Source organism: Thamnophis elegans, chromosome 14, assembly GCF_009769535.1.
Source record: "Thamnophis elegans isolate rThaEle1 chromosome 14, rThaEle1.pri, whole genome shotgun sequence".
Classification (NCBI taxonomy): Eukaryota; Metazoa; Chordata; class Lepidosauria; order Squamata; family Colubridae; genus Thamnophis; species Thamnophis elegans.
Genome location: NC_045554.1, coordinates 49,283,886 through 49,303,059, shown reverse-complemented (window position 1 = coordinate 49,303,059; position 19,174 = coordinate 49,283,886). Strand labels below are relative to the sequence as shown.

The following is a 19,174-nucleotide window of genomic DNA, read 5'->3' as shown; positions in this document are numbered from 1 at the left end:
AATTATTAAAATATACCATTTCCATAAATCTGCACTATTCAAAATTGGCTGCAGGCTCTTAAAGCAAACTCACTTTGCCGAGTGAGAAGAATTTCAGTAATAAATCCGTTCCAGAACAGGACGTTTCCTAGGCTACAAAAAAGCTTTTAAGTCTTAAATTCACCTTTTGGCCCCGGTGCTCAGCAGAGTAGAGGAATGGAGCGGAAGGGAAGCGCTTGGGAACAAACAGAATTCTGCAGCAGAAAGAAAATGCTTTGAGCGGAATGGAGCAATGGGCCCCCAAGATAAACGTGGGCATGGATCCTTGGGGTTTGAAATCCCTTTGCTGCCCCTGCCTTCCCTCGCTTGGAACGCGGCTGGCTTCAGGCCTGCTTTTTAAGTCCTCAATGGCAGCACGGCACCAAAGGGCTCCAGGCGAGCAGCCTTTATGTTCACTTCCAGCTGGGATTCTGTGATTTAGCCTCATACAAACAAGTGTCCCAAGGTGACCCCGTAAAGGCTTTTAGATTTTTACACACATTTACACACCAATTGTAGTTAAGAGTCTGGAAGTACGCATGACTTTTTGAGATGGTTGGAATTCACAATACAAATTTGACACACAGCAAGTTGGGAAAGAAGATGCGTGCTCACCCTGGATTTATCTGGTTATTCATCCCCACAACTTTTGAAAATAAAACTGAACGTCGGTAGAACATTTAGGTCAGAAAAAGCATGCAATCTCAGGAGAAGGTCTAATAAATGTGACAGACATGCAAGAAAAGTACTTTTTTAAACAATAAAGTTTATTATTTTTTAAAAGCATCTGTGCAATAAAATAATTTTTAAAAATGTGCATCTTTGTAATCTTTCAACAATATATATCCAAAAAGGATAGCTTAACATACAGATCTAAAATTAGAAAGCCATTTTCCAGAGGTCCCCATCAATTGGGCCGTAATTATACCATCAGGGCTGGGGAGTGGGAAACACGCCACAGGACAGGAGGGGCACCTTGGCAGAAGGAATGGTTCTAATTAAAATGGATTACTTGGTAGACAAACACCGTCTTGTACAGCTGTAGTTTATAAGGCCCCGCACAGGAGTGTGTGTGGCCTGGTCCCCAGACCAAGGCCCCAGGCGGAAGAAGAGCTCATGCCAGGCTTTGGGCCACTGCTGAATTCCCCTCTGGCCCAAAAGCCTAAAGGGGCAGGGAGGGCTTGCCCTGGGAAGGCAGCTGCTGTCACCCGTTCAGGCACTTTATGAGAAGGCACCGGGGAGTAACGTCCCTGCTAAATCCAGGTTTGTTAATTCAACTCTAAAAAGGCAGTGGACAGCCATCATCCAAGCCATAAACCATGACTTCCAAGCCACAATAAGAGAGGTCATGCCGGATGGTTTTGCAGATGCCTTCCCGACACAGATTGGACTCTGGGCATCTGAGAGAAGCATAGTCTGAAAGCAAAGGCACTTGGGACAAGTTGATTTAGGGATCCTAAAAGGATTCATCCAGGAGGAGAGCCATGCTGGCTAACAGCGGCGGAAAAAAATCAGAAACCCTGCCTCTCTTCTGGGAGACCCTCCCCATCACTCCCACAAGCCTGCCTTTCAACAGCAAAAGCCAAGACTTGGAAACCAAATGCAGCACATGAGCAGAATCCCCAGAAGTATTTCTGGTTAGGGCTTTGGAAACCCCATGCTTGGGGAGATCTTCCTGGAGGAAGTTCCAATAATTAGCCACCGTATCCAGACTGTGGGATTTGGATCTGTGCAGGCAGAACCCCTCCCCTCTCAACGGGGCCATTAATAAGAACCTCTGTCCTATTAGGTGACCATAGTCTTAGCTGTGTTTTATCCTCTGCCTCACGAAAATATTTTTCTTGCGTATTTTCCCTCATATTCTCCAAAACGCATTACAATTTTGCACCAAGAAGCCCGAAGTTCTTCTTAAGCAAACAAGAGGACAGATGACCAAGGAGGCAGAGTAGAAACACTCAGGTGAAACTTCTTGAATACAAGACCAAGCACCGGAGGGTCTTTCTGTCCTTCCAGAATCCTTTTCTCTTTCCTGGGAAAGCCTTTTCCCCCTGAGGGTATCCAGGCTTTGAGAAAGAAACTCCATGTTGCGTTGAATCAGACTCAAGAAGGCCACACTGATTATAATTATCCCACAGAGATGAGATTGTCAGAATCTTCTTCAAGGGGGATCCCTTCTGTACTTTTGGGTAAATTATGGAGTCACCAAGAGTCAGCTCCCTTCTCTCTCCCTTCTAGCCTTCTGCCCCCCACCCTCTGCCCCCCCCACCCCAGCCACGCCTAGTCCTCTTCCTCGCCCCCTCCGTACATGTCAGCCAGCTTCTTGAAACGGTTTCCCCAGTCATTCAAGTAGTCATAATCCTGGTCCTGGTCTCCGTGGGAGGAGTTGAGGGAGCTGAGGGAGGTGGCCTCGGAGCCGTTGCCTTCGTAGTCAAACACCAGCAGGGAGTCATATGGGGGAGCAGTGGGGTCCGTGTCCGCTGCCCTCAGGTTCTGCAAGAAGGGAAAGGAACAGAACGTCCGTTTGTTGAGCAGCGGAGGAAGCTGATGACCGCCCAGCCGTCTCTCCAGAACAGCCGTTCTCTCAACCTGAGCAACTTCTAAGACGTCTGGACCCGAACTCCCAGAATTCCCCAGCCGAAGGAAGCCGCACCTCTTACAATAGCAGTTAGCAATAGCAGTTAGACTTATATACCGCTTCATAGGGCTTTCAGCCCTCTCTAAGCGGTTTACAGAGTCAGCAACAATCCGGGTCCTCATTTTACCCACCTCGGAAGGATGGAAGGCTGAGTCAACCCTGAGCCGCTGAGATTTGAACCGCCGAACTGCAGCTAGCAGTCAGCTGAAGTGGCCTGCAGTGCTGCACCCTAACCACTGCGCCACTTCGGCTCTTACAGCTACTCAGGTTGAGAAACAATGACAAGGGGCTCGCCAAATCTTTGGAGAAGCTCAAGAGAGCAGACTCTCTCTAGTCAGGCTGCCTCCGTCGCTGTTCAGCTGCTAGGATTAAGCTTCCCTGCCCACGTTTTGCTTCTCACCAAATGCTTGCTCACCTGGGGCACCTGGGGTATCTCCCCACCAAGTGGACTCCGGGTGCCACTCACCTCGTCGATGAAATTGCCTATGTCGTCAGGGTTGGCCGGGCGTGGACGGTACTGCGGGGCCGGCATGAGGGTTGGAACGACGTCATTCCGGGTGACTTCAGGGCGGGCATCCAGGCCTCGATGCAACTGGCTCAGATCGTAATCCTAGGAAGAGAAGATGCCCGCAGGCTCTTGGGCAGAGGAAGAAACCCCCAGCGCCTCCCTTCTCTCCGCTGACCAGAATAATCAGGGGGGAGTCTGGCAGACAGAGAGAGAGGCAGGAGGAAAACCTTCCCCCAGCACAGACAATGAACAGAGGAGGCCTTTGCTTCCTTCCCTCGGAAGAACAAAATGGTTTTGTTGGGTCACTTTTCCTTTCACCGTAGCAATAACCCTCCAGGGATTCCTTTCTAAAACCCGGCTTACTCAAGCCGCTCCGTGCAAGCAGAACGCCCGAAATAAATCGAGCAAATGCGGGCCCTCTCGGAAGCTCCCTGCCGGCCCAAGTGGGGGAGGACGTTAAGTGGGACCACCGTGCTGGATGATCAGCCATCCCAGCTCTGCAGGGGAGCAGAAGCCCAACTCAGGCCCGGGGACAGGGAGTGCCGAGGAGAAGCAGCCTGGGGTCCCAGAGCCAGAAGCCCACCTGGTCCTCTTCCCCTCCGCCTTCCTCATCGTAGTAGTAGACGTTGTCCCTCGTGTCGTCCTCGGGGAGAAGCAGCGGCTCCTTCACCTGCCTTCTCCTCCGCACGAACAGCAGCAGCAGCAGCAGCAGGACTGCAAGGCAGGTCGAAAGGCTCCGTCAGCCGGGGGGCTCCCATCCGGCTGAAGCGGAGGCCGCCCACCTGCTCCTGACCCAACCTGAGACTCCCTCGATGCCACCTTCCAGGACCTCAGTGCCCAGAGAGATACCCTTCCTGCCGGGATACCACCAGGGCTCCATGGTGGCCATTGGTCTGAGCCGCTGGCAAGCGGATCGTTCTGACGCTGAGCTCCAGCTTCATGGGTGCCCAAACAACCCCCCGACTCTTCTCCTCTCGGGGTTACCGAGGCGGAAAAAGATACCCACCAAAATCCCGGAGGAAGGAAATGTTTCCAGCAGCCAGGAATGAGAGAGAGCAATTCTCCCCAACCTGGAGCAAAATCCAGGCCCCGGCCTTCTCCACTGGCCAGGCCAGGCCTGGGATGGGCCTCACACCCAGGCGCCGGGAAGCCCAGCGTCTTGCAGGTGGGCCCTTAAGAGGAGCCGCCCAGCTTCCCCGGGAGAAACAAGGGGCAAGGAAGCGCAGTACTCACTCAGAAGGGCAAGGATGCCCCCAAGGATGCCCAGAATGGCGGGGGTCCCTACTGCTGCTGGCAAAAACGCCTTTCGGTCACAGTTTCTGGCTGACCCGTCACAGTTGCAGACAATGGCTTTGACCGTGGTGACATGAGAGAGCCCCTGGCCATCGGTCAGCTTGAGGGCGATGTTGTATTCCCCAGGCTCCAGCTGCTTGACCAGTTGAAGGGTCAGACTGTCTGCAAAGGACACCCCCCCCCCCAAGAAGGTGAGTCAGAGCTGAACAGAGCCATGCTCTAAAACACTAATTAAAGGAACCCAATGAAGTCATTAATGAATCTCCCTCTGATTTGCTCTGGTGCGAATCTTGGAAAGGAGAAAGAGGAAAACAGGTTTTGTGTTGAGGCCGTGTTCCCAGGCGCTTCCCTTGTTCTCTGCCTACCTTGGTGGGTCTCAATTGTCCAGTTGGCGCCAGAGTCAAATTCCAGCTTTGCCAGGAAGGGGCTGGTGTTGGGCGCGATATCCTTGTCCACAATGCTTAACATCTGGGGCTCCGGATTGCGGCTGCAGATTTCGAACATTCGGGGATCCGGTTCTGGCGCGTTGTCATTCACATCCTCCAGATGCAAAAGGAGAGTCCCTGTGCCGGTGGCCGGCTCGTTCCCTGGACAGAGAGGGGAGGGTGGGTCAGTTCCTCAAATATACATACTTGGGTGGCACCATCCCTCAATTCCCTCCCCCCCACCAGCTCCCCAGTTGTGTTTTTTTTGATTGGGTGCGAGACAAAATGCAGAGGGTTATTTTTTTTGGGGGGGGGGTAAGCTTACCATTGTCACTTGCCACAATTATGGCTTTGTAGATATTATCCTTCACAAAATCTGACTCTCGGTCTAGGGCGGCTCTTGACGTAATCAGGCCGGTTTCAGGGTCAATTTTCAGCCAGCCAGCTGGGTCGCTCCTCACCGAGTACCTGCAAGAGAAACCCTCCTGGGCTCAGCCAGCGTCTTTGGAGCAAGCGGCCTGCAGATATTCTGGGTTTCCCCCTTCAAATGATTAACCTTGGAACCTCTTCGCACAGCCCCCTACCTGAGGGTCTGATCCAGGAACTTGTCTGGGTCCTGGGCTGTGTACTCCGCTATCGAGTGTCCAATGGGAAGATCTTCAGGCTGTGACACCTTCAGTTCGGTGGGGAGGAAGACCGGGGGTTCGTTTTTATCGCTCACATTGACGATGACGGTGGCCGTGGAGGTCGAGAGCTGGACCGAGAATTCAGCCTCGTTCAATACGATCACGTGGAGAATATACTGCTTTTTGGCCTCATAATCCAGTTCCTGGAAGGGCGGAAGCAGGGAGAAAAGGTGAGTTGACTGGGTCCAAGGGGAACTCCCGCAGCTGACCCTCCAGCAGGGGGTGGGGCTGGGGAGGCACAGGATTCTAGCCCTGACAAAGAGGGGCCCACCGCTCACCTTTGCCGTAGTCAAAAGACCATCGTTGGTGCCCGGGTCAGTAGTGACCGCAAAGTTAGCCTCCTCGTTCCCTTTCACAATGCTGTACTTGGCTTTCCAAGCTGAGCTGTTCTCTTCATCTGCATCTGTGACCTTCAGGGTGGCAACCGGGGCCCCCACCTCATTCTCCGGCACAATCACGTTGTACTGCAAAAGGAACGGAGCCGTCAGAGCAGAGCAAGTGCCTGCCTCGGGGAGGGGAGGGGGGGGAAGGTCCAACTCCAGGGAACGGGAAGCCACAGATTCCACCCAGCCCCTCTGCAGTGGAAGTGCAGGATGTGGCTGGGGAGTTTTGCACCACAGGGAGATGAATTTCAGGGTGACACCAGCATGGCCAAGAGGGGGAGGGAGGGGAAAATCACATTACCATGACGGGGTTGAAGATCGGCGGGTTATCGTTTGCATCGGTGATGGTAATCACAGCCGTCCCAGTGGTGCTTAAGCCATTTCCCTGCATGTCAACCGCTTGGAGAACCAGGGTGTACTGGGGGATCCTCTGCAAAGAACCAAACATGCCCCCTGCAACACTCCGTGCTGGTGGGACAGCACAGGCCTTGGGAGACGGAGGAAGAGCGGCCGCCTGGCCTGAGGGGGGGAAGGTCTCCCAGCCACAGGAGGAGGAGGGAAGGCGGTGGGAACGCTTGGGAAGGGACCCTCCATAGTTTTCCAGAAAGGAAATGGAGAGGAGGGGAGAGATTCTTCTGTCCTTGGCATCCAACGACCAAGGCAGCCCTCATGGTGGACTTCCTTGGAGAGCTAACAATCTCTCCCTTTAGGACAAACAAGGACTCTTCCCTTGCTCACTCGGGACGGAAGCAGCAGAAAATGGACGAGAGAGATGCAGCCCTCCCTCCCTCCCCCCCTCCCTCCCTCCCCATGATGAATTCCCACCTCAGAAAAGGTCTGCTTGCCCCCATTCTCCACCTGTCCCAGCACCTGGCATTTACCTCTCGGTCCAGACCTGACACAACCACACTGATCATGCCGGTTCCGTTATTGATGGTAAACATCCGTCTGTCCGGCTCCGGTTCCTGGCTGAGGATGGAGTAAGTGATGACCCCATTATAGGAGTCTACGGCATCGTCTGCATCCGTGGCCGTCACTGTCATCACCGACGTTCCTAGGAACACCCAGAGGGGAGGAGGGGCTGCTGAAGGGCTCCCTTCAAACAAGCAGCAGCCCAGCCCCTCTGGCCTGTCAGCCGAAAAACCCTCTGGCTTCCGGGCAACTACAAGCCCCTCCGGCTGTGGCAGGGACTGAGCCCCCAACCCCTCAAGGACACGTGTGAGCGGGCAGTGGCCGGACGATCCAGATGGCTTTGACCAGGACTGTCCTTCCTTGTCCAGGAGGGATTGCGCCTGGGCCCCAGAGGGCAGCCACGCAACAGGGCCCAGGTTTTCGTGTCCTCTGCTGGAGTCCCCTACCTGGCTTCGCTCCCTCTTCCACGGACCCTCGGAAGACGCTCTGCGTGAAGACGGGGCGGTTGTCATTCTGGTCACCAACGTTGATGATCACCTCCATGGGGTCCTCTGCCGTCTGGCCATTGGCCAACACCGCATGGCAAAAGAGCTGCCGGGAAGGCGGAGAAAGGCCGTTATTCCCCAGGGGGGGGAGGAGAGAAGGCCCAGATGCATCCGGGCAGCATGTTCCATGCAGCTCAACCCTTCTTGGCCCCCAGCACTGCCCACTCTGGAGAGGCTGCCCCAAAGGACGAGGGAGGGTCTCGGAAGCCCTGGGACGGGGTCCCCGGGAGCCTCTCAGGCCCCTTCGAGACCACCACGAAAGGACGGAAAACGGAGGCGCTTTAGGAGAGGAGTGGCTTTCCTGCAGAGTCGCCTGCTTCTAAACGGGGGTTCTCCGAGGGGCTTCTCTGGGAGGAGAGAAACCCTTGGCCTGCAGCTGTCCTGGCGTCCCAGAGGACACAGTGACCTTTGCCCTCCCACCCCATCCACGTGGCCAGTTTCCAAGCACGTGGACCTCTTCAGCCACCAGTGCAGGGGCCAACCATTGAAAGCGAAAGGCATGACGGCAGCAGGTGACGAGGACTCACCTGGTAGCGAGGAATCGTCTCCCTGTCCAGCGGGCGAGTCACCATCAGCCAGCCGGTCTCCCTCTGGATGGTGAAGGTGCCGACTGGAGGGATGTCGGCCCCCTGCCCAGTGATGCTGTAGTAGACGGTCTCCTCTTTCTCTTTGCTGGACTTGATCTGATTGGGGAGATGGGGTGGGGAAGGTCAGGGATGGGGTGGGCCTGCAGCCCTTTCCACCCTCCGGGGCAGGGGCCAGGGGCGGCCTGTGGCAGAGTAGACCGCGGCAGCTGCGTTGCCTGGCCCAGGGCAGAAAGGGAGGCCCCAAAGCCTGGCTGGAGTGAGTCCCATCCAAGGGGCTCAGTCCAAATGTCCACTCGGCGCCAGCACAAGCGGCAACGCTTGGGGTCCTGCATTTGTGGGTCATTTGCAACCCTGGAGGAGAAACTAGCTAGCTTTAAAATGTGCAAGAGAATCCCAGTAGTCCTTACCTCCACCAGCTTCTTGGGGAAAGGGCCCCTCTCATTCTCCGAGCAAAGAATCGGCGGGATGACCCAGTCTCTCTTTTGCCGCCTCAGGCCAGACGAAGACCGTGGGAAGTACAGCTCCTTCACCCGAGCAGACGGACCGCTCTCCTGGGGACCCAGACAGGGCTATCTGGTTCTGCAAGCAAGCAAGGGAGAGCCGGCCCCGAAGACCAGCAAACCCTCCCCCAAGGAAGCAGGGGAAGGGGGCACATACCCCGTGAGGAGGCGGCCGGCCATGGCCGTGGTGGTGGGGCCGCAGGGTCACTCTGGCCGAATGTTTCCTGCCTCCCAGGTCCCACGTGTGGACGAGGAAGCTGAGCTCCTGCTTGTGGAGATGCAGGGGCCGTTTCACCACCACCCTCCCATCCGGATGCAACTTGAAGCGGGTGTCCTGGGAGAGGAAGGCTCCGGGGCCCCTCCCTGCGCAGCCCTCAAAGTCCACTGGGAGGGAGAGAAAGACAGACGGAGGCAGTGAGCCCGGAGCCCAGACAGCCTGCGCTTGCCAAGCTGCCTTGGCCAACTCTGCCCACCAGGGGGCGCCAGCGTGGCACCGGTAGAAGCCGAAGCTGCTTTTCAAACAAACAAGGCCGCTTGTCCTGCCGGCTGCTGCCACTCCCTCCCTCCCTCCCTCCCACCCTCCGGTTCAGCCTCATTCAAGACTCAATGGAAGGGAGGCGAGAAAGCACCCGCAGGCAGGGCGTCCAGGCCCCCTCCTCTCCAGCCCTCTCAGCCCACCTCCCCATTGCTGCAGGACAAAGCGGCGCCTGCCAGAAGCACCGTTTTCCGTCCCAGCCCCCCTGTTGTGACCCAGAGAGGCTGAGCCCAGGAGCTGCGCTGGTTGCAGCCTGGTTCCTTCCCATCATCCCCTGCCAAGATGCCCCTGGAGGAGGGCAAGAGGCTTCTCCAAGGAGGTCAGCAAGTCTCCCCGCTCCTCTCCACAGCGGGTGAGCAGGTCCCTGGTCCAGAGAAAGAGACCCAAGCACCAGTCAGGCACATCCTACCAATTGCTACTCCCCACTTTCTGGGATCTGATGCTTTAAAGCAGCTCTCCAGCCTTGGCACCTTTAAGACCTATAGCAATAGCAATAGCAGTTTGACTTATATACCGCTTCATAGGGCTTTCAGCCCTCTCTAAGCAGTTTACAGAGTCAGCATATCGCCCCAACAATCCGGGTCCTCATTTCACCCACCTCGGAAGGATGGAAGGCTGAGTCAACCTTGAGCCGGTGAGATTAGAACCGCCGAACTGCAGATAGCAGTCAGCTGAAGTAGCCTGCAGTGCTGCATTTAACCACTGCGCCATCTTGGCTCATCAGACCTGTGGACTTCAACTCCCAGCAAAGCTGGCTGAGGAATTCTGGGAATTGAAGTCCACAAGTCTTAAAAGTGCCAAGGCTGGAGAGCCCTGCTTTAAAATACGCAGGCCCTGAATGGCAAGCATGGTTCACTTCACCTCCTGGAGTTTCCCCACCGGCCAAACCCCCAACTGGCCACCCAGGCAGGGCTCCCACAGCACCCTAGGCTAAAAGGCGCCTAGTTTCTATGATCACAGCAAAGGCGGCAGATTTATCCCGTTGATTGTGCAGCTTAAGGCTCCCTGCCAAGCAGGTTTCTGCCCAGGAGCCTGATTGGGGTTTCTAGGTGCCCCTCTGGGAGCCCAGTTCAATGGCAGGACCCTCCCCGAGAGAAGAGCCTCCTGGTCCAAAGAGCAGGGAGTGTTGGGCGAGGGGAGACTCCACAGACCCCCCCCCCAACATAAACAGAACCCGACTGGGCTCCCCAGAAGGCAGCAGCAACCGAAGGCCACTTTCATGGAGGGGAGGCTGACCTGCTGGAGCTCCTGGGGCTGAATCAATGCAGAAGGTCCTGCGTGGAGCAGGGGCAGCCCCTGCCCAGGAATACCCACCAATGGCAAGCCCCCCCCCCCAGGATTGAGGGAGGAGGTTGTGGTTAGCCCACCCCCAGGATCGAGGGAGAGCCAGGGAGGTTGTGGTTAGCACAGCTATGAGACCAAATCCTGCCCACACAGAGCCAAAGGCCGAAAGGGGCTGCCGGTGCAAAGCTCCCAGCAGAAGCGATCCGTTGGCTGGTTGGAAACACGCTTGAAACTTTGGGTCTCTGAGGAAACCAAGGCTGGAGCTGCCCTTTCACTTCCCCTCAGGAAAAGGGCTCCTGGCTGCACCTGCAAAGCCGGCCTCTCTCCCCTCCGGCTGCCCCACAGCTGGACCAAGGCTCCAGCCTGGCCAAAGAGAGGCCCTTCAGTCCCAATGGGAGGGAAGCCCCTTTTGGCTCCCAATGAGACAGCAGAGAGGCTGATGTCCCGGAGGATGTCCCGGCCCAGGAGGGCGAGTGCCCCCGGGGCCCCCGCAGGCGGCTGAGGGTCAGCGGTCGGCCTGTCCCCTCAATCTCCTTGCTCCGAAGGGGAGCAGCTGGAAAGGCAGAACCTGGACCGACGGAGAGGCAGAGGGCAGAGTGGGGGGCTGGGAACCCCCAGGACTCCTTCAGGGAACCTGGGGCGGGGTCTTTCCCTGCAGACGTGGGGCAGGGGAAGGGGGACATTTCCAAAGAGCCCCCCTCCTCTTGGTTTCTGCAGAGGCAGCCTCAGCTCTGGGGGGGAGTCCTTCTCCTCTCTCTCATTCTCTTCCCACAAGCAGCAGCCGGGCTCCCCTCCCCCTCCTTCCTTTGGCCCCGGGGCCCCAGGGAGGGCCAACCCTGGACTCCGAGGCCCAGAAGCCACCTTGGCACACAGCTGTCCTGTGGGCGGGCCTGGGCTCCATGGGGGGAGGCGGGAGGCAGGGAAGGCAGAGGGCGGGAGGGAGCTCAAGCCGGTTCCTCCAGCCAGCCTGCTTTGGGAGGGGCCGGCTCCATTCCGTGCCTAGGCAGGAGAGGCCCTGGGAGGAGCGCCTGACCCCCCCCCCCGCCTCCAGGGCATCTGGGCAAGCCCAGGCAGGCTCCACAGGGGGTGGGGTTGCGTGCGTGTGTGTGTGTGTGTGTGTGTGTGTGTGTGTGTGTGTGTGTTACGTGCTCCCATTGGAGGCCAGACGCTTACTGCCAAGTGTGGGAAAGCGGGGCTCCCCCCCCCCCACTGGGCCACAATCCCCAGGCTCTCCTGCCTAGTAATGTCCCCTCCCCAAGGTACAGGGGTGGGGGGTGGGGAACCGTGTTTCGGGACGCAAGGCCAAATATGGGCAAAGCTTCCTCGGTGCCTTTTTCAAGGAAAGGGAAGAATCTTCGTCATCTCATTCCAGCTCAGGGCGGGGCGCATGATAGCCACAAAAAAGGCCCCACTTCCTCATCCGGCTGGGATAAGCAGAAGAGAGTCAGGGGGGGGGGGAGAGGCTCTTTCAGCCCCCCCCCCACACCAAGGGTTTGTTCAGTGGAGCTGAAAGTCAGGAGAGTCCTTTCCCAAAGGGAAAGTCCCGATTCAGGGCTCATTCCAGGAGCCTGCGGAACTCATGGCCACAAGATGCACGCTGGGCACCATCAAGGAAGCAGGTTAAAAGTATTTCTTGTTCTCTCTGGAATGGGGGGGGACATTCCCCCCACCTGTCCAATTCTTGGCAGAAGGAAGGGGGACACACTGTGCTGCTGCCAGGTTTTCAGAGCTACAGGTAGTCCTCCATTTACAACCCCTGACAGGCGGCCCTCCCGCTTAGAACCGCCACGATTTGGGTGCTTGGCAACCGCCACGTTTTTGTGGCGGCTGCAGGCTCTTGTGGTCACGTGATCCCCACTTGCAACCTTCCCAGCCAATGTGGGGAAGCCAGATTCACTTAACGGCTTCAGGGCGTCGGTTAATAACAGGTGGCAAACGAGGTCATAAAATCCGGCAGAAGAACCCACTTAAACAATGGAAATCCCGGTTCCAACTGTGGGCAAAGGTTGAGGACTACCTGATACCCGACTGGCCGTGAAAGGAAATGAGACTGAGGCACAATGGGCGGAGCCAGAAACAGAGTCCTGGACAGGCAAAGTCCACCTTCTTCCAGGTGGGCCCTTCCCTGCTTCAGCCCCCGCCCCGCCCCGCCTGTGCTGAGCCTGCCTGCTTCCACCCCAGTGACGGAAGTAGCCATGAGGAGGAAGAGGGAAGGTCAGCCGGTGCCTCGGATGTGTCAAACGAGGCGGGGGCTAATCCTCCCCCCCCCCCCGAGGAGGGGGGCAGGAGCCAGACTCTCGAGCAGTGACCTCATCCTGGAGTTTCGCCATGACTTTCCAAGTTGCAGGACGAGAGTTTCACCTGAAAGCTGATTCAGAGGCCTGAAACATTCAGCAGCCTGGTGGGAGTTTCCGGCTCTGAAAAGTTTCTCTCCAGTCGGGTGAACAGGGTCACAGTTGAAGGGGGGGGGGGGCAAATCCTGGAAATGCAGCAAAGGACTGAGGAAGACCCCCCCCTTGGGGGCTCCAGGAGGAGCCTTCCCTGCATAAGGGGCCCCAGGCTGCCTGCGCAGAGCTGCTTCTATCTGCCCACAGCCTGCCTCAATGAAGCCGCACTGCCCTTCCTTATGCCCACCTTTCTGGGGTAGCGGAGGGGAGGCGTAAGGCTCAGCGAGACCCAGCTGGCATCACCAAGCTAGGCTGAGCCATGGAGCCAGCAAGGCAGCTGCCCAGCCCCCAGGATGCGGCTGGCCTTGGGACCCTTGGCCCTGCAGGGGTCTGGCCTGTGTGTGTGTGTGTGTGTGTGTGTGTGTGTGTGTGTGTGTCAGTGGGACAATTCCCTGCAAGCATGTGTTTGCAGAGCAAGAGCCGCAGGGAGGCGGGTGGAGTCTGGCCCTAATCACAAGGCAGCCTTTGCTGCTGGGCCTTTCAAGTGGGGCCCCAGTGGGACCCAGGCCCACTCCCTGCCAGGCCTGAGGGCCGGTCCGAGCACTGGCTAGAGGGGGTCCCCTTTGGGGCTGCCTAATTATACCCATGCCCAAACCACTGGGTGTGCCAGCTGGGAGCCAGGTGGCTTTCTCTTCCACCTGGGCTCTGAGTGCCAGAGGGGCTTCTCTTGATCACCCGCCCTCCGGCCTCGCTTGCAAAAGCTGCGGAATCAGGTCAGGGAAGACGCGGAGCTCCACCACGCCCACAAGACCCTCCGTGCGGCTAGGATGCTCTTCGCTCGCTTCTTCTGGATATGTAGGATTTCTGCAATGGGTGGAAAATCTCTAAGCCAAGATTTTGAAACAAACCACCTTATAAACAGTCTTCAGAGGCAGATCAGAGCACGGTTCCCCCAAGAGGGCAGGCATCGGGACCAAGGAGGACGATTTAAGACTGGGGTGGATTTAAGGCCACCATCCAGGGCTCTCCCTCCTGACATATTACTTTTATAGAGATTTTATAGGTTTATAACAATGGAATGGAATATTGGTGTGTATGTGTGTGTGTGTATGTATATATATGTGTATAATATAACACATTATATATATATATATAATGTGTTATATTTGTGCTAATATATATGTATATATATAAAACAAGAAATATTAAAATAAAATTGATACCATAAAGATATGTTATTAATTAATAGTTTTACAATGATGTAGCAGATAGCTAGCATATATATGAATTTAATCTTTAGAATACATGTTTAAAAGGAAGAAATTATAAGAGTAAATTGAATATATGATTTGGGTTGATAACTACTGATTTTATATGCAATTGAAAGTGGTGATGCACAAATGTTTGTGACCAAACAACATGCTAAATAGATATGTAATTGATTTTATATATATATATATATATATATATATATATATATATATATATATATATGTATGTATGTGTGTGTGTGTGTGTGTGTGTGTGTGTGTGTGTGTGTTGTGTGTGTGTGTATTAATGTATGTTTCTGTTTGTTTTAAAATAAAATAAAAAAAGTTAACAAAAAAAAGGCTCCCCCTCCTCTGGCCGAACCTCTTGCAAAACAGCTGGAGCAGCCGAGGGCACCAAAGTCGCAGGGAGAAACCACAGGAAGGAGCTGAGCCAGAGACGCACTGGGACTCACGCTGGGGCACCAAAACCTGACTCAGTTTCCTTCAAATGTTGCAATGGGTGAATAATAAAGTATTGCGTGCGTAGCATACGCATTCACACGCTGTGTCACGGAACACTCGATTCGAAGGGGCCCTTGAGGTCATCAGCTCCTACTCTCAGCTCAGCACAAGGATGGGACCTCCAACCTGCCCCACCGGAGGCCGCCTCGTCTCCAACCAGCCCCACCTGCCCCTCTCGCAGGCAGACCACGCTAGCTGGACCTGGAAAACCACGTGGGAGACGGATGCAAAGGTGACCCCCAATCCCAGGGAGGCCAGAGCCCTCCGAAGACTCTCCAGGGGGCATCAGACCACCCAGAACAGCCCCCTTTCCTTTCCTGGCTCCGGGGCATTCGGAAGAGGCATCCCATGACTAAGAAGGCCGTTCAGGGCAGCCCCTTTTAGCCGCCTTTCAAAGTGTGAGGCCGCACCTTAAAAACTATTAAAGGTTCAAGTCCACATTGTGTATTATCCACAGCCGCCATCAGTAACAGCTGCAGTTCAGGTTGGAACCGAAAGCAAGGTAGCTTTTGAGTGGGCAATTTGTCCAAATAAAGCTCCCTGCGGATGCGGATGGCCTCCTAAGAGGCTGATTAAAGGAAGGGAGCCTGAACCTTCACAAGGCCTAGGAAAGCTCTCCTCTCTTCTGATGCCAAGCAGTGCACAATCCAGAGCCTGCAGGATGCCAGCCCAGAGAGACTCTCTCTCTCCCACAAAGATGAGGCGTGAAAAATGGAGGAAGCACCATCATTTTAGATTAGCCCTCTTCCCCTTGCTTGCTACGTCCAGATTTACAGTCGCCCTGCATCCAATTTTCCTGGCCCGTCATTCGGGGCTACGCGTGGCTCCCAGGCTCCCCAGCACTTCTGGAAGGCACCTGGGGAGAGGAGCCGGTAGAGGATCTGATGAACCAAACCCACTAGACGGGTTTTGCTCTGCTGGGTGGCTTTGACAAGGCTGCTTCTGCAGGTGATCCACCAAGACTCAAAAGGGCTCCAGAATTATCCATGAAAAACTTACAAGGCTGGAAAGTGTTTCACGCCTTTGTTCAGCCGAGAAAATATTTAAAATTCTCAGGCACAGACAGGACATTTGTTGGCACCCAAGTGGGCGTCTGGGCAGTTTCATGGACAATCCGTTGTAGTTTAACTTGGTTCAGCCTCTCCTTTTATTCATGGAGCCCACTGAACAACCAAAGCTTCTCCGACAAAAATGAACCAATGTCCTTAGTTATGCTTTGGTAGTACCATTCTGTGCAGAAGGGGGCCTTGAGTGCAGAGAGGCTTTAAAGTTTTAAAACTGAGACACAAGCACTGTAATAAAACAATATTCACTTTTTGCGGTAGAAACTCTGGACTCCATTCCTTTCATTGCACCTTCGCAGCCTCCACCTGCCTCCACCACCCAGAGAGAAAAGGGATGGCTTGTTCCCTCCTGCCGGGTTTGCCTTAAGGAGACCCTGAGCTGAGTTGGCTTCACAAGACCAGGACTAACCTCTGGCGGACCTCAGGTTCCCCCAAAGCTCCCGGGTGAGGCCCCCTTGCCTAGAGAGGCATCCCGGATGCTTCCACAGGGCAGCCAGCCGAGGGAAGACCACTTTGGATGACCTTCCTCATGGGTAGGCCAGGCCACAAGTGTCTGTGGGGATGCTCAGTGCTCCAGCTCAGCGTTGTCCAAAAGCCCCCCCCTACACACACACACACAAAAGGCAACAGGACCTTCTTGGCTTTTCCTTTGAAAATGTTTCCCTTCTCATCCAAGAAGGTCCCGTTGCCCCTTGGGTCAGCCAGCAACAAGCTGCATTCTGAGCCTTTGGAGGTGGCGACGCATTTAGCAGCTGGTTTCAGGCACGTGCCGTTCTGTGACCCCGAGTACAGTTGCTCTTCCAAAGTCCGGCTGCGTGAAAACTAATGGAGGCCTCCTCGAAATCAGCGCAAGGCGGTTAAAACGATCCACTCAGTTTCTCTTCTGCGCAGAAGAGAAGTCTTCATTTCACATTTATCAGCCATTCAGTCCCCTGAAGACCTTTCCGGACTGTTCCTGCCACACCTGCCGCTCTCAGTTCCTCCTAACTATCAAAGCACCCCAGGAAATCTTTTCTGGGCCCTCGTTAGAGAAGCTGCTGTTGAGGATTCCCCAAAACACGACACGTACGGAAGGAAGCAGCCCTAACACGAAGCACAGAGAGCAGCGGAGGGGCTGGGGCTGCAATCAACTCCCCAGTTATGGTTTGGCTCTGCGGCTGTCGCCTTGGGCCCCGGATGTCAGCAGGGAAAGTGCCCGGATCAAAAAACCAGGGCCCACACGGGGTTGCAGGGGGAGGGCCAGGCGGGGGGGCTGCTGGGGGGTTTCTGCCAAGAGACAAGGTCAGCCCAGAGGGACTTTTCACAGCAGGGCTGAAAAAATCAGGCGGCCAAGTCAATGATTCACAGGAGGCTGTTGACACAACTCAAGGGGCAGCCACCTCCTCTGAGGCTCACCCCAACGGCTGAAGCGCCAGCAGGAAGCCAGCAGCCACCATCAGAGTTCAAACCGTGCTCTTGTGTCCATACGCACACACAGCACACAGCCTGTGCAGGCCCAACCCTGCACAGTTGCAAGGAGACGCAGCCTCACCCTCCTGCCAAGCTCCACCTTGCTTTGCCAAAGGAGGAAAAGGCCAGGTGGAAGCTACCTGAGCCTCGCAGGTGTCCCGTGCCTGGCTCCAAGGACAGCAGGAAGGCTGCTTCCCGGCCGCTCGGCCTTAACTGGAAATACCAGATCAGCTTTCCTGGGGTGTCTCACCACAGAGCTGACTTCGGCAGAAGCCTGTGGCTTCCTCTTCCTCCCTCGGGCTGCCACCAAGGGGCCACGGCCTGGGGCCTTCCTCTGCCCCAGAAAGGAACTCTGGGAACTCCTTAGCACAGCTATAGTTTTATTTATTTGCAATGGACATTTCTAAGTTGCCAACAAATCTGGGCATCTTATTACAAGGCTTAAAAGCAGGACCGATGTATCGAAGCCACTAATAAAAAGACAGCAACTCTGGGGGTGGAAATTATTCTTGGAAATGCTTCCAAGCTTCCCCATTCATCAAATTCTAGATGGCTGGCCACATTATTTTAAAACTTTACCAGAAAAAAAACAACAAAAGCAAAACAAATTAGTAAGCAGTATAATCAACCCTCCTGAGCGAAGTGCTCGGCCTAATGGAGCTAAATGCGCTTTTTGAGGGCTGAAATTCATCCTTCCGGATGGAAAGTCCTACTTCTAATGCTTCCCTGCGTGGTCCTCCCTCTAAAGAGAGGCGGAAGGTCGACACACCCATTTTACAGATTCCCCGAAAAGAGCTGCCACTTTCCCTTTCAGAAAGCAGGAAATGGAGAAGGACTCTGAATGCAGCCCGAATCTCCTCTCCTGCCTTCACCCAGCAGCAGCAGCAGAAACAGCACACGATGCCCTCTCGGCTAGAAGGGGGGAACCCCAGGCACCCCCTCCCTCAGCCCCCCACCCACCAGCATCTCATGGGGTCTCACCTCTGCCCAACATCTGGCCCCTCTCCAAGTCCCGCCGGGGCACCCGGAACACGTAGGCCTCCGAGCTGAATCCTGGCCGGCAAGAGGCCCCCGGCCCCTCCTTGCTGAGCCCCCTTTCACCCTGGGGAGCCAAAGAGGAGAGTGAGGGGAGGTGGGGGGCCCAAAGCCCAAATGGCGGGGTTCCCACGTCCCCTTCATCCGGAGGAAGCCCCGGAGAGGGAACGGGGGCTCCGAAGACCCCTCTAGGCCACTGCCAAGCCCCGGGGGCCCCTCCCTGGGGCGAAGCCTTCCCAAGGGATCCCCGGGGGAGCCTCCCAGCAGAGGAAGCTTTGGGGCTGGAGAGCGGGAGGGAAGGGAGCAGGGCGGGGAAGGGGAGCCGAGACCCCTCAGCCGCTGCCTCGGAAGGGTCCCCAGCGCGGCTCCCCCGAAGGCTCGCCGGGAGGGGCCGCCCCGTCTTACCTGGAGCAGCAGCAGCAGCAGCCCGAGCGCCGCCTGGATCCCCATCGCAGCCAGAGGAGGTGCGCGCCGTCGCCGAGCCCGCAAACTTTGCCTCAGCCAGGCGGCCGCTCCGGTTGCGGCAGGTGAGGCTCCGCCCGCGCTGGAAGCCCCGCCCCGGGGGAAGGCTCTCGCGCCGCGGCTCGGCAGGTGCGGCCGGACGGGGCGGGGCCGGAGCAGCCCTCCCTCCCTCCCTCCCTCCCTGGGCCGTCAAAGGCTGCGCCACCTGCGGCCGCCACCCCGCCCGCGTCCCGGGGTTACGGCCGCCCAGGACCGCGGACAGGACGCCTCCGCTCGAGCTTCGGGGAGGAGGCCGGGCGCTCAGGGAGCCGTCGGGCGGCGTCCGCGGACAGCGCCGAGGGTCGCCTGGGAAGAGCTGCCTGCAAGTGCTCGCTGTCTCCCGGGGAAGGGAAGGGCGAGGGGGCGGCGGGGCCGTCGGAGGAGCGTGGCTCCTTCCGCTGGGCTGCCCGCCAAGGACCGCGCCGTCGGAGCAGCCAGCTGTACGCCAGGCGCTAAGCCGACTAAGGCCCCGCCAGTGAGGGACCCAGCCGAGCCCGGCGCCGTCCGCCCCTTCGGTCTGCAGTTGCGAGCGCTTCTCCTCCGGGAGGCGGCGGCGACGCTCGCCCCGGCCAGCCCGATCCTTCCGCCGCCCGCGGCCGCCTCGGCCATTCATTCGCGGGCAGGACGGCGGCGCCGCTGCGCCCCCCTTGCAAAG

At 56.6% G+C, this 19,174-nt stretch overlaps 1 protein-coding gene across 1 annotated transcript; it reads right to left on the bottom strand.

Annotated features, from left to right (window-relative positions):
* Positions 1 to 1,069: 1,069 nt before the first annotated feature.
* On the bottom strand, positions 1,070 to 18,561 carry LOC116517451 (B-cadherin-like). The gene is made up of 16 exons (XM_032230384.1): positions 18,424 to 18,561; positions 17,965 to 18,085; positions 8,650 to 8,876; positions 8,400 to 8,543; positions 7,933 to 8,088; positions 7,307 to 7,451; positions 6,830 to 7,002; positions 6,250 to 6,378; positions 5,844 to 6,029; positions 5,464 to 5,708; positions 5,205 to 5,347; positions 4,820 to 5,041; positions 4,395 to 4,616; positions 3,745 to 3,875; positions 3,120 to 3,263; positions 1,070 to 2,508 (listed from the first exon to the last, which is right to left on the bottom strand). The coding sequence occupies exons 1-16, from the start codon at positions 18,466 to 18,468 to the stop codon at positions 2,296 to 2,298; spliced, it is 2,646 nt and encodes an 881-aa protein (XP_032086275.1). The 5' UTR covers positions 18,469 to 18,561; the 3' UTR covers positions 1,070 to 2,295.
* Between the last annotated feature and the right edge of the window lie 613 nt (positions 18,562 to 19,174).

Bases quoted from the DNA above. Each gene is read 5' to 3' on its own strand.
- LOC116517451 (XM_032230384.1), bottom strand. From the start codon at position 18,468: ATGGGGATCCAGGCGGCGCTCGGGCTGCTGCTGCTGCTGCTCCAG. The intron at 7,003-7,306 runs GTAGGGGACTCC...GGGTGTTCCTAG, and splicing joins GGAAGAGGGAGCGAAGCCAG to GAACGTCGGTGATGACAGTG. The intron at 6,379-6,829 runs GTAAATGCCAGG...GGTTCTTTGCAG, and splicing joins TGTCAGGTCTGGACCGAGAG to AGGATCCCCCAGTACACCCT.